The sequence below is a fragment of the Pistacia vera genome, unplaced genomic scaffold (assembly GCF_008641045.1).
Source record: "Pistacia vera cultivar Batoury unplaced genomic scaffold, PisVer_v2 Contig265, whole genome shotgun sequence".
NCBI classification, from domain to species: domain Eukaryota; kingdom Viridiplantae; phylum Streptophyta; class Magnoliopsida; order Sapindales; family Anacardiaceae; genus Pistacia; species Pistacia vera.
The window spans coordinates 206,282-221,484 of record NW_022196074.1 but is presented as its reverse complement, the minus strand read 5'-3'; the positions used below and the strand labels follow the sequence as shown (position 1 = coordinate 221,484).

The window sequence follows — 15,203 nt, the reverse complement described above, 5'->3', positions numbered from 1 at the left end:
GTGATGAACACTTGATGTGAATCTCATTTAAAAAACAAATCCATGTGAGCTAGCTGCAAAATAGACACTATTTATTTGGTTAAGTTTTCGCTGTGAATTCAAAGACAAATGCATTCAATTTAAATTTAAAATTGATAATAGTTACTCGGTTGGATTCAGACTATATGAGCTTTAGGCTGAGTTACAAACTTTATATGACCTTTAGGTTGAGTTACAAACTTAAAATATAAATAGTGAAATGAACTTTGCTTCTGTTATGAAAGCAAAAGGACTGACCATGAACAAGCAATTGATTTACATAAAAAAGAATGAGAAACTTTCTTCAACTTACTAAAGAATCTACAATCTCCAAATTACACTTCAATATTTTACAACATAAGGTACCTTAAACTAAGCTATTAATCTTCCTCTTCCAATCTTCTACCTCCCACTGAGTTGTGAAAACGGAGTAAGTTGGCTTCCTGCAAGAGAGTTATCCGATTCATTGAAAGATGGAGGCATGGCTGGCCACACGAATGAAGGTCTCTCTGTTGGGACTTCTGGGACAGCTGTCTCTCCTGAAAGAACCTTCAAAACCAATTTCATCGATGGCCTCTGGTGCAGATTCGGATGGCAACAAGCCAACCCCAGAATCAAAATACACTCCATTTCTTCCTCCGAAAACGTCCCTTCCAATCTCGGATTTGCGGCATCAAGAATCCTCCCCTTCCTGTGAAGCTCCCAGAGCCAATGCACAATGCTGTTGTTGTAACTGTTTTGTTCACTTTGATTTCCAGGCTTCCTTCCGGAAACAACTTCCAGGATCAGCACCCCAAATGCATAAACATCTGTTTCCACAGTGGCTCTCCCTGTCAGGAAAATCTCTGGCGCCATATATCCGGGAGTTCCGGCTATCTCATTCGTGGAGTGGTGGGTTTTCTGATCCTGGATCGTTCGTGCCAGCCCGAAATCCCCCAGTCTTGCTTTGAATTCTGAATCGAGCATTATGTTGCTCGCTTTGATATCTCTGTGAAGCACCCTTTTCTCACACCCATTGTGGAGATAATCCAGGGCCTGAGCGGTTCCATGGATTACGCTCACTCTTGTTTCCCAATTCAGAGTTGATTCCCCCAATCCTGTCTTCTCGTCGACGAATATGCACTTGTCTAAGCTTCCATTAGGCATGTAATCGTACACAAGAAGGAGCTCATGTCTCTCGTAACACCAACCAATAAGTTTGACGAGGTTTTTGTGCCTCAGGCTGCCAATTGTTGTGACTTCTGCAATGAATTCTTGCTTGCCTTGTCGCGACGTCTCCGAAACTCTTTTCACAGCTATCTCTCTATTCCTCCAGGTTCCCTTATAGACTGTTCCGAATCCGCCTTTTCCCAGCTTGTTTTTGGGGCTGAATCTCCCTGTTGCCTTCTTCAATTCCCTCAGTTTGAACTTCTTCGGTGCCAGGTTGAAGTCATTGATATGACTCTCCATGCGCTGTAAATCCTCAAGCTCCCGGAGTTCATGTCTCCTTCTTTTATACAAGCAAAATCCGACACCGATTAACAAAAGGAGAACCACAGCAACCACAACAACGATCCAAACCCAGAGTAGATTTCTCCTTTTATCAATATCTGAACCGTGAAATTCCCAGGATAAAACACAATTCGACTGGCTAAAATTGCTCGTTGACGCCGAGAACCCGACAAAAACCTTCTCCGGGAGATACTGAGAGAGATCAATAGGTTGAGTAAGCACTTGATTCAGCTTCATGAACTCATATCCCACAAAAGCAGTCATGTTTTTGCCATCATACTCAACACGAACAGTTATATTTTTACCCGAAGAAAGCTCGACTCTCAGAGGAACTTGATCCACAGAGAAAATACTGTTGACATTCAGTCCAATATGATTATCATCTGCATCCTGGGAAAAGCTCTTCCTGGTGTCAAACTCAACCGCAACAATCTGTGCTTCGGAGGATCCATTTGTAGTCGAATTCACAATCCCGAGCCATTGCCCTTCACTGTTCTCGGGAAGATCACTCTTTCCGGTGATTATAAATGCCAAGCCCTCACCCCCAGGATTCGACTGGTTAACGATGTTGAGTGTAAAAGTGGTGCTGAAAGTTGCAGCAGTGGTGACATTTTTGCTATTTCTTCTCCACAAAGTAAATGAATCTCTGTAGAAGGATCGTCCGGATAAATTATCCATACGCTTTCCACTAAGATCATATGTTACTTGGATGGCGTTTTTATTCACACCTGAACCAGTTATCATCGTAAGCTCGTCCATGCGTTGATAAGGGAAGTCTGGAAAATTGAAATCATGGAGATTTTTGCAGTTTACATGGGGAAAAGCAGTAATCCCCATGAAAGCTGCAAATATCAAGAACTTAAATACCAGAGAAAAGCTCATAATGAAATGAAACTATGGAGGTTGAAGATGATGGGAATGTAATGAGACATATAGATTCTAGTTAAATATATAGCTCAAATAATGTTATGTATGGAGACAATTTCCATGCATTTTCTGCTGAATATTTATTGAAAATTATTGGATGTATAAATATTTGAACACATTTTATTTATGTTTTTTGGAATTCAATTCTTTTATTTTGGTTGACTTGTATGAGGTATATGTATATATTTATAAATGATTCAATTTAAGTTTTGGAAGTAATTGAAAGTATGAGTACAGGTATGCATTCTTGTTTTAATTTTAATTTTTTTAATTTTTGGTTTGATATTCTTCCTTTTACTTGATAGATAATCTTCAATCTTCAAGCCATGCATGATTATAAATGTCAACTCTTTGTAAACAGAAGAGGTCGATTTTTTTTTTCTTTTTAACCTCATATATATATTCTAAGGTTAAAAAGAAAAAAAAAATGGACCTCTTCTGTTTACAATTATAGATCTGAATATTGAAAATAATGCAAATGTTTGTATCTAAAAATGTCGCATCTCACGTTGTTAGTAAAAGAATATTGTGTTCAGTTTATAATTATTCAATTTTCTTATGTGTTTTAGATGAAGTATACTTGTGTAACGCTAAAAAAATAGATAACATCTATCCAATTGGTCTACCCCTTAAAAAAAAATTCCGTATTGCAAATATAAATATAATTTCATAACTATTTATTATTATTATTATTTTTTGTTTTGATTATGAGATCAAGGTTTGTGATAAGACACGTGTATGTAGATTAATGTGTAGTTCTGTTTTTGTATTAGCTGCTTTAGCTCATGTCCTAATCATAGGGTAAATTTAATATGAATTAGTATTTTCTTTTTTTAATAAATTCAACGAAGAACAAGTCCACGAAGTAACATTATCTAAAGTCTTCATCTTGATTATTCAACAATCTAATTTGTCTTGCTCTTTAAATTTAAAAGCCTTGGAAAAGATCAATAAAAAATATTAGTCAATTAAAGATGATCAAACCTTCTTATGTCATCTGTTTAAACAATTTTTAAGCCGTCAGATTAAAATATTCTAGACAATCATAAATTACCTATAATACATATGTAATGTGTACAAAAAGTAGCATAATTTAAATTCAATCTCAACTATTCAAATATATATGTATGAAAATTTTCAAATGCAAACGTTTTATTAATTTAGTAAGTCCATACTATATTTTTTTGAGGTGAGAAATAATTAAAAACCAAAATTTCAGTTAAATTTCTCACATAAGAAATTCAAAGATTTTTTTTTTTTTTTTTGGTTTAATGTATTCCTCGCGTCAGGTACGAATGTAACATAAATTCTTCTCCCGCTAATTGAGCTAATTAATAAAGAAAACTTTACCGATATTGACATGTATAATTAATCTGAAATCCTGAGAAAATTTTAAAAGACAAAATAAATTAAATTTTTGTGCTAGTTTTCTCTTTGTTTCTTGTGGGTTCATATTTTTCTTTGTATATAAAGTTTCCAAATTTGTTTTTTGTTTTGATGAATAAGAACTTTCATATGTCTCTTTTTCTTTGATCAATTTCCTAGAAAGTTGAGGATATATAATATAATCACTAAGAATTTTATTTCGTTCAATAATCCAAAGAGTAGCTCTCAAGGTAGATAAAGATAAGAATAAAAAGAATAAGAAGATTAGAGAGATGAATATTAATGTGAAAGTATGCTACCAAGGATTTATTGACCTTAATTGATTCATTTGCACGATAAGTGCAAACGGCTTTTTATATGAAAAGTGTTGAATGTTGAACATATAGAAAAACCAACCTCAAGAAAATTTTGAATGAATTGGTAGAAAATTTAGGCAAAATACGTTCCAAGTCCTTGGTTTAACCGGTTAATGAAAGGTTAACATGAAAAGTGTTGAATATTGAACATAGGAATAACATAGTACATATATCCATGGTGAATTAATTTCCTTCCGTTTTTCGCAATCGAACTAAACTCATGCTGTAAATGTCTGGACATTACTATATCATTTATCATATGATCTCATTATCTATATCGATGTCATTATCCTATTAGAAAAATACATCATTTTAAATGAGACATGAGATGTTTCCATTCAACAACATGAACAACTGGAACTTTTACTCATAAGTCTACGGAAGAATAATAGACCCAATTGCTAATATGTCTCGTAGCCGGCGGCCTGACCAAATTCACAGTACTTAGTATTTTGCCGCAATTATCAGTTTAATATACAATAAATACTTGATGGTGAATGCATGCAGTAATAAATGGCGACATTCTAGCCAATTGCAACAAGACAACAAGATATAACAAAACTATGTGGAGCCTAGAATTAACTTAAGAAGCTAACACAAAGACAGTGACTATAAGTTTGATATAATCTTAAAATAGCAGAACTTTTTATTCACCATGATTAAAAAAAAAAAAAAAAATTCAATTTGAGGCAACATAATTCAGTTTGAATGTCTTGAAATTTTTAACGTGTAGATCATGAGCACGCCATTATTCTCTCTTAATTAATAGAATCAGACTAAAGAAATTTTGAATGGTTCGGTAGAGAGATTTTAACCTTGAAGGTTAGAATTCTTGGAGGTGATATTGTAGGAGCAGAAAATTTAATTAGGGAAAAATATGTTCCCAGTCACTGGTATAACCAATTAATGAGAAGGGCAAAAAAGCGATGGATATTGATTTCCTTATAATCGTCGCAGCCAATTGGAGAACTCGGACGTGAAAGCTTGGATTTGGAAAACATCATCTCATTAATTATCATATCGTCTTTGTTACTATTGTACTCCACAACTCATAATTTAGAATGAAATTTTTTGAACGGTACACGAGAAGTTTCCATCAACATGGATTACTGGCGATCGAGAATAAACCCAATTGGTTAGGTGTCGTCTTAGTATTTGCCCTAATAATACATCTTCTACATACAAGAAATACTTGATGGTGCGGAGATGGCAAGTAGACTGAATCTGGGTTGACGAAGAAAAATAACGATTGGCTATTTATATCAAGTCAATTTTAAGAAGTTAATAGTAATACAATGACAGGGGCGATGATTTTGATATATTTGATAAATTATTCCTTTTCCTTTGAGAAGGTGGTTGCTCATTGAGTACGCTAATAAGTTAATTAATAAAATATATCTTACTTTCCAAGATTGTTCAAATTACATGCATTGAGCATAGATAGAAAATACTTCCATATTGAGATTGAAATGGAGTATATTTTAATTTGCCAATGACTAGTGACTAGTGATGAATTTGATAGTCAAACACGTCATAAGTAAAGTATAAAATAATTAAAGACAGAACACAACATTATACCCCTATTCGTTCCCTTTTTCAAGGAACTATGTCTAGCATTGAAATATATTTATTTTATTGTGAAATATCGAACACTGCAAATACAAGATGAACAGTTTCGACATCTCACTCTTTTCTCTATATTCTTTCACACACTAGGTTTTTTCACTCTTACAAAAAAACATAGTAAAAACCTAACTCCATTTGGGCTTATCCGTCTAACCCGACATAGGCCCAAATATTAGTAAACTAATTCTAAACCCAATTAGACATTGAGACCTCCCAAATGAATCACTGTAAGCTGACAATCCATCAAGGCTAAGAGAAGTACACCATATCCAACAACTAGCTAGTTTTATTTCCATGTTGAAAACTTTATAAATCATTATGATATAATCAATTAAAATTTATTCGTTATGAATTTATGACGATCCAAATACTATATATATATATATATATATTATATATATATATAAAACGGGTTCTCAGCAACTTCTAAACTCTACGTATAATGGATTGATAGCTATAAATTGGTCACAAATTAAATCAAATATTTAATTTAGTGGAGCCTAACCTATTGTTGATATGAAAATTCGTACCAACCAGAGAGATCCGATTGACCCTGGTGGAATCGGAACGGATGTGGGTGTGATTACGGATAATCAACAGTGGATGAATGATAAATGCAATACAGTAAAAGACAATAAGATTTTTAAAGTGGTTCAACGAGGCAACCTCTTATGCCTATGTCCACTGTTCTTGTATTAGCTGTGAGAGCTTACAATAAGTGTTCTATGGAGAATTTCTAACCCCTTTTTCATCATTTGAGGGAGTTTATATACAAGGTTTGTTCAAAGAAAAGAGCGAAAATAAAGGGATTACAATTGATCTGAACTGCAATTTCGATATTCTCGCGATTTAGGCTCTGTGATTGCGCAGAAATTGTTGTTAATCTGGTCATTCCCGTAATATATGGGATCTGAAGTTATCTGGGAATTGATTGAATGACCATTCGAGTTGTTCACGACTAGCTTATGCTGGGTTGAGCTATATGTCGACGAGCTTATGCTGGGTCAGACAACCGATATAGTCGGACTGATTTTAAGTGAATCTAATACCTCGCAATTCACCGAGCTTGATGAAAAAATCACACACAACATCTGCCCTCTAGTGTTTGATGCTCGTTTCAAGCTTCGAAGACTATTGCTCGATTTGACATCAAGCTTGGCACTGCCAGCAGGTCACCGGATGTAGGTTCGGTCGAGCTTCAAGGGTCGACCTCACACCCGGTTGACGTAATTCATACTTGGACTTTCATTTCCTGTGATACCTGACAAAACTCAAAAAATGAAAAGTTAGGGCAAATATGTAATTTCCATGTAGTCATGTCACATTAGATGCGTCAACCTTTATTAGCCATGTTTCGTCGCGCGTGGGCGACTATAATTGTCCACGCACGAAGTCGAGGCAACATGCCATGACGATTACCATTGTAACAGTCTGACGGTTCATCACCCCTCGGGGATGGATGACAGGTGGCCACGTCTAAGGGCTGAGATTGCTTCACAAATAAAGGGTCGAGATTCATTGTAGATTGACGGCTACGATTAAACCCTGCCCTTTCATCTCCCATGCAAACCACTATAAAAGGTGGCGAAGTTGTTAGAATACTCATTCAGTCCACGAAAGTTTTCTAATGTCTTTGTTCACTTCGCTACTGTTCCATTGTTGTCACGGTGCTCTTTCTGGCAAGTTTCTACACTTCTTTTGTTCCGGTAAGGTTCTTTTCCCTTTCTTTATCCGTTTTTCTAATTTTCGTGTCAAAGGGTGGCCATTGTTGTGGCCACATTGAGTGTTCTAGGGCTTTAGTAGGGTTTTTGAATGCGTCTTCAGCGGTTTTGGGTTTAAGGAGGGTTTAACGCGGTGGCTGCCAGAACCTAGGTCGCGAGTGTTTGTCGTGTGGCGCAAGCTATCTTGGGTGCCTGAACTGAAAGCAAGTGTGAAGTGATTGTCGAGTTTTTCGAGCTTTGACACATGTTCGCTTCTGTTTCAGGTACCCAGAAGCGAGCTATAATCATGTTTTCTTCTAGCAGTCACATAATCAATCGCATGTTCGATTTGCTCGCGGGCTCGACAGTCCTTGGGGATTCAACTCCCGAGGTCTTCGAGGAAATCATTGCGCGAAGCTCAAACCCTGACATAGCGAGCTCTTCCGACTGTGCCTTGATACAGTTAGCTCAATCCAGGCAGTGTCCAGTCCATAGGATACGAAGAGAGCCCCAATCCTCAATTACTATCGGGGATTTGGAGCGCATAAGAGCTATCTATAAGCTGTAGCTTAATTTGATGGTTCCGAAGGACTCTTGTTGAAAGAATCTCCCGCTCGGATGGGTGGCAATCTTTGAGATCCTCCTGAGATGCGAGGTATCCATTTCTCCTCGTCGTTTTATTGACAGCGTGCTGAGACAGTTCAACATCATTCCTCTCTAGCTATTCGCAAATTCATATGTAATTATAATTGCTCTGTACATAGTGTATATGATCGCTGAATTGGGTGAGCCATCCATTGAGGAGCTCGTCTATCTGTATAGGCTCAAGAAAGGGCAAGACCAGACGTGCTACCTTTCCAAGGCGAGGACAATTTTCATGCATTTTCAGCTGAATATTTATTGAAAATTATTGGATGTATAAATATTTGAACAGATTTTATTTATGTTTTTTGGAATTCAATTCTTTTATTTTGGTTGACTTGTATGAGGTATATATATGTATATATTTATAAATTATTCAATTTAAGTTTTGGAAGTAATTGAAAGTAAGAGTACAGGTATGAATTCTTGTTTTTATTTATTTATTATTATTATTTTGGTTTAATATTCTTCCTTTCACTTGATAGATAATCTTCAATATTCAAGTCATACATGATTATAAATGTCAACTCTTTGTAAACAGAAAAGGACGATTTTTGTTTTTCCTTTTAACCTTATTATATATAAAAAAAATATTAGTCAACTAAAGATGATCAAACCTTCTTATGTCATTTGTTTAAACAATTTTTAAGCAATTAGATTAAGATATTCTGGACAATTATAGATTACCTGTAATACGTATATAATGTATACAAAAAGTAACACAATTTAAATTCAATCTCAACTATTCAAACATATATGTGTGAAAATTTTCAAATGCAAATGTTTTATTATTTTAATAAATCCACACAATATTTATTTGACGTGAGAAAGAATTAAAAACCAAAATTTCAGTTAAATTTCTCACGTCGGAAATTCAAAGGATTTTTTTTTCTTTTCTTTTAATGGGTTACTCACGTCAGGTACAAATGTAATGTATATTAACATAAATTCTTCTCCTGTTAATCGAGCTAATTAATAAAGAAAACTTTACTGATATTGACATGTATAATTAATCTGAAATCCTTAAAAAAAATTTAAATGACAAAATAGATTAAATTTTTGTGTTAGTTAAGACTTTGTTCAATCAAAGGGGTTAGAAATTTTATTTTATTTGTTCTAGAAAATTTTGCTTTCATGAATCATTATAACAGTGCATTAGTTGTAGTTTGTCCTTCTCTTTTTTTCTTGTGGGTTCATATTTTTCTTTGTATAAGTTTCCAAATTTGTTTTTTGTTTTGATGAATAAGAACTTTCATTTGTCTCTTTTTCTTCGATCAATTTCCTAGCAAGTTGAGGATATATATAATAAAATCACTGAGAATTTTATTTCGTTCAATAGTCCAAAGAGTGGTTTTCAAGGAAGATAGAGATAAGAATAAAAAGAATAAGAAGATTAGAGAGATGAATATTTATGTGAAAGTATGTTACCAACGATTTATTGACCTTAACTGATTCATTTGCACGATAAGTGTAATGACTTTTTAGATGTGGTGAGATTGTCCAATAAAATACAAACATGTGTTGTTATACATGAGTGGGGCAGGGTATATATATATATATATAATGAAAAATAAATGCATTTAGAGATATTATTATTAAAATTCATCGTATATGCTCTTTATTCTTGTTTTCACACAATTTTTTTCTTCATTTTTTTTTCAAAATTTTAAACTAAAAATCATTTTATCTCTTTTCAACAACATTAAAATAAGTTTAATTTATGATGTGGTTAGTATCTTTATTTATCTTCATTTTCAAAAATTGATCAAACTTATTATATCAAATAAACAACTTTTTATTAAAACGTTAAAACTCTTTTTGAGAATTAGTAATGAATGTTGTTTTATTATATGGCCTTATGTGCACGTTAAAAAAGTAAAGTTATAAGACTGTCTCAATTTTTTTTTTTTTTCCTGTTAAATTATAGGAAAACCAACCTAAAGAAAATTTTGAATGAGTTGGTAGAAAATTTAGGCAAAATACGTTCCAAGCCCTAGATTTAACCAATTAATGAGGGTGTAACATGAAAAGTGTTGAATGTTGAACATAGGAATAACATAGTACACATATCCACGGTTAATTTCCTTCCATTTTTCATGGTCGAACTAAACTCGTGCTGTAAATGTCTGGACATTACTATATCATTTATCGTATCATCTCATTATGTGTATCGATGTCATTATCCTGTTAGAAAAATAAATCATTTTGAATGAGACATGAGATGTTTCCATTCAACATGAACGTCGTCTGGCCATTTTACTCACAAGTCTACGGAAGAACAATAGACCCAAATGTTAAAACGTCTCTTAGCCGGCTGGGCTCGCCAAATTCACAGTACGCAAATGTAAACGTCTCTTAGCCGGCCGGAAGAATAAGAGAGCAGAACTTTTAATTCATCATGATAAAAAAATTCAATTTGAGGCGACATAATTTAATTCAGTTTGATATATTTGAAATGAAAATTCTTATACGCAAATGTCAATTTGTAACGTGTAGATTGTGGGTACACCATTATTCTCTCTTAATTAATAGAATCAGACAAAAGAAATTTTGAATGATTTGGTAGAGAGGTTTCAACCTTGAAAGTTAGAATTCTTGGAAGTGATACTGTAGAAGCAGAAAAATTTAAGGGAAAATTAATTAAAATACCATTTCAAGTTTGAAACTCTTTTACTAAATGATCATTCGCTAAAACGATATAAGCTTACTTATAAGTTTATCTCTTAAGTAATTTGTGTTAAATCGTATAAGCGATAAAATTTATGACTGTTTAATTTATTCAAAACTTGAGATGGGGTTTTAATAGTCAGTCCCGAAAATTTAATTCGGCAAAAGTATGTTCCAAGTCACCGGTTTAACCAATTAATGAGAAGGGGAAAAAAGGAATGAATATTGATTTCCTTGTATTCGCAGTCAAATGGAGATCTCAAACGTGAAAGCCTGGATTTGGAAAACATCATCTCAATAGTTATGTCATCCTTGTTAGTATTGTATTAGAAAAACACATACCTTATAATGAAAATTTTCGAACGAGAACAAACCCAATTGGTCAGGTGTGTCATAGTATTTGCCCTAGTAATTCATCTTCTACATACAATAAATACTTGATGGTGAAGAGATGGCAAGTAGACTTGAAAGTTTTAAAGGGGTTACCAAGTGATTAAAAATTATGCGGAATGGGTTACTTATTCATATTATGCACAAGAGTTGTTCAAAGCATAAATGAAACATCCATCAAAGCAAGAAAAGAACACGCTCATTTTTATATGGTTCGGCAACATGCCTATATCCATGGGACCAAGTCCAGAAGAAGCAAATCCACTACGTAAACTTATGAGTTTAAATACAAAGCGAGAAAAACGTAGCTACAAAACACTCTCTATTTTCAATACATCCATCTTCTTTTCTTCGGTTGAACTTCAAGCCACCATAGCAAGCTTCACACATGAGACCACCAGGTCACACTTGAGCTCCTCTCAAGTTTCAACAACAAAGACCAATCTTCAGAACAGCAACTTGCACACATCCAAACATCTATAAGTAATTGATCTACCATATGCAGCGGAAAACAAAAATTCAATCGGTAAATCAATTACCTTTCTTTGCCTAGATCCGAGTATAGATTATACCGTTTACATGTTTATAAACAAAAATCTATATAAAGTAAATCCATTCAAGGATTAGAATACTTACGTTCGTTTGAAGGGTCCTTTGAATATCTTTGATTTTGGACAGGAATACTGTTCACAATACTATTTACAGTCTACTGTTCACAGTTATTGTTCACCATCTACTGTTCACATGATTTTTCACCAATTGATCCAAAGTAGGATTGCACTCGTGAAAGTCCACACGAAAATAATCTGCAGAACCCTTAATTATTTTGCTAGAATAATCAAAGGCTTCAAGAATTAAGAAAAAAGAACAAGAAAAGTTTTCTTCTAGAGAGAGAGATAAGGTGGCTAGGGTTTTAATTGAATGAATAATTCTATTATGTTTTAATTACTGTTGCACTATATATATTAAGTTGCACTTATATAGTGCAACAATTAAAACCATATTCAACTTAGGAATAGTCATGGGCTCCAACCCTAGTTCACCCTTGCAACCAAACACACCATTTGTGGTATTTTAATTAATTAATCATTATTATAATTAAAATCAATTAATATATAATAATATATTAACATTTAGTTAATAATAATAATTCATTTAAATATATACATAGATATATTTAAATATAATCTCATTAATTTAATTTTAATATTAAAATTAAATATAGGTAACACCTCAGCAAATTTAATTGCACTGCGAGATTATAAAAATACCCTTTCGTCCTGAAAGATGAAATTACCCTTCTCACCTTCTCACAAATTGATTCTTAAATTATCTTCTAAGTGTCTGACCCGTAGGCTCCTAATCATATCGACAGTGTGTAGTATTGCGATTAACACCAATTATTCATCTCACTATACACATACCAAGATTGGCCTCTAGCAAGGCATCATGGCCCCCGACAGATTCAAATTCAGCAAAACCGTAGCCTATCAACTATTTGGTTACCGTGCAATCAAATCCTTTTATCAACTGTTATCTCATCGAGACTGAGGTACAGAAATAGTGTCAACCTCAGATATTCTCGACATGTTTGTATTCAGTTAATGGACCAATGACTAGAATAATAAATTGGATTAAGCATCAACTCAATCCCACTATAGCCACAGATTTAGTGTCATTGCCATTTACTGAATTACCGAGTGAGATAACTTCTCTCGTACCTAGGAGTGATGAATCCTTTGTCGATCCACCATAGTCTCGATACAATTCTCAATGTAGCTAATCACTACCGTATTGATAGCTCTGAATAGAACTACGTTAGGCTAGTGTCAAACTACACCAATTGGTGCACAAGACGCTTCGGTGATCTCAAGTCTAAGGATCACATGTACCACCATTCGTTAGAGGATTTATTCCATAGACACTATGGTTACCATCTATATGGAATCCTCTGGTGGGTATGTCTAGTGAACTTGCCTCTAGCAAGCACTTATGCGTTGTACCAGGTTGTCGGCAAACAACCTTGACAAAGTGAGATCAGTCACTGCCTTTCGACAGGGTCATCCAACACTATGATAGCCTTACCGTATTATACGTATATTTGGTTAGAATAATATTAGGGCTACAGATGTTTCTAGAGCAGCCACCATATGTGATTATCGGGTTCTCACTATCAAAATTTGAAACACTTGATACCCTTGTCACGGTTTTATCATCCTAAGGACATATATCATTACATACATGATATAAAAAGAATATGCCTTTTATTGATAATAAATAAATATTTATTACATAATCAATTTTACAATAGTTGTTGGCTCTAGGGCACCTACTCTAACAGCATCAACATGGAACCATGTTCCAAGAATGTCACAACAAAGGCAGTGTAAGAGAAGGTAATTTAAGCCTACCAATGCATATGAGAAACCATAAACAAAAATAAAAACCTCAGAGGATATTCAACGATGAATCAGAGGCAATTAGGTTTCTTCAGAAAGACACCCAAAAAGTATGAATATATATAGAACAAGGTGACTAAGGTTGGGGGACAAAAATGTTAAAGTAAAACTTTTGTGTTTTTCTTTTTGCACAAGAAATTTGGGACAACAAACAAAAGCAATATTCCTTTTTTCACACAACGAATAGAAAGTGGACAAGTGGAAAGGCACAAAACAGAATATCAACAATAAATAATATTGTCTAAAAAGCAAAACGAGTGAGTGATGTGTGATTGAGGAAAAATATCTGTTAGATGCATTGTGAGCACATAGACTCTAAAGTGCTCACACTTGTGAAGGTGATCACCTTTAGAGAGTGTGCCCACATTGCTAGAAAGGAAAAGATAGTGCAAGACTCAAAACAAGATCATAAGATGACAAAAACACTAACAATCTCCCCTTTGTCAATCTTATGAACAAAGCACAATCTTTTCATTCACAAACCTGTCTAAAAAAATCAACGATCAATCAACAAGAGACAAAACACAAAAACATATCTCATAAGGACATAATCATCAAGGCATAAAGATTAATATAAAACAAAGACAACAAGCAAAACATAATCAGTATGGTTCAATTAAAAACAGTTTTGCAAGATCAGAATTTGAACTAGTATACTCCCCCTGAGTAACTAATCCAACATACATAACGAATTTACCAATCAATTTCCACAAGGGGACAGTTCAAGTCACACATGGACTAAAAAGAATGTTATCTGCAAATCAAGAGAAGAATTAGCAAGAATTCAAAAGCAAATAACAACAAAATGCAGTTAGAAGACAAGCATAAACAATATTTACTACACAAAACACAACTACATTAGTTAATAAAAACTAGCAAAACAAAAAAGATAAATAAATTCAACAACTCAAACTTAACTACAACAAAAGTTCAACAAAAATAAAAAGAGTTTTGCATAAAAAATATCCTTCAATGTGATCACAATCAAGGCAGTTATGATCACTTTCACATATGAGAATGAAGCTCAATGAAAAAGATTAATGCCTACTCCCCCTCTTTGTTCATAGATGATCATCCTCTGAGTTTGTTGGATCTCCTAAAGGGAAGTTTTTTGGCCCAGGCAAGGTGAACACATCACATGCAGTGTGAGCACATGGAACATATTGATAAAAAAATCACAAAGAATTAGTAGTCATGTGATTGTACAAGTGTCAAAGTGAGCACACAAGAAACATAAACAAAAATGAACCAATTTAAGCATTGTGTGGTGATTGTCAATACAGGTGAACACAAAGAGTCAAGCAGACATAAAATGGTAACATCAAACTTCAAGTGAGCACTATCAAAGTAGATGAGAAAAAAACAGCAAGCATTTGATAAGATAGGTTCTCAAAGAGGTGACAAAGGTACAAAGGCAGTAGACAAGAGACACGTATTCAAATTTATTGAACACAAAGGAAAAAGAAAGATACCATGAGATCAATTTCATCAAACAACATTTGATGGAGGCAAGTAATAAAGATTAATGTGACATAAAAATC

The 15,203-nt window shown here is 33.9% G+C and overlaps 1 protein-coding gene across 1 annotated transcript; it reads right to left on the bottom strand.

Annotated features, from left to right (window-relative positions):
- Nucleotides 1–118: 118 nt before the first annotated feature.
- On the bottom strand, nt 119–2,413 carry LOC116133059 (probable L-type lectin-domain containing receptor kinase S.5). Its single transcript, XM_031418723.1, has one exon. It carries the CDS (start codon nt 2,389–2,391, stop codon nt 421–423), a length of 1,971 nt encoding a protein of 656 aa, XP_031274583.1. The 5' UTR covers nt 2,392–2,413; the 3' UTR covers nt 119–420.
- Nucleotides 2,414–15,203: the final 12,790 nt, after the last annotated feature.

Excerpts from the sequence above, each read along its gene's own strand:
- LOC116133059 (XM_031418723.1), bottom strand. The coding sequence starts at position 2,391 with ATGAGCTTTTCTCTGGTATTTAAGTTCTTGATATTTGCAGCTTTCATG.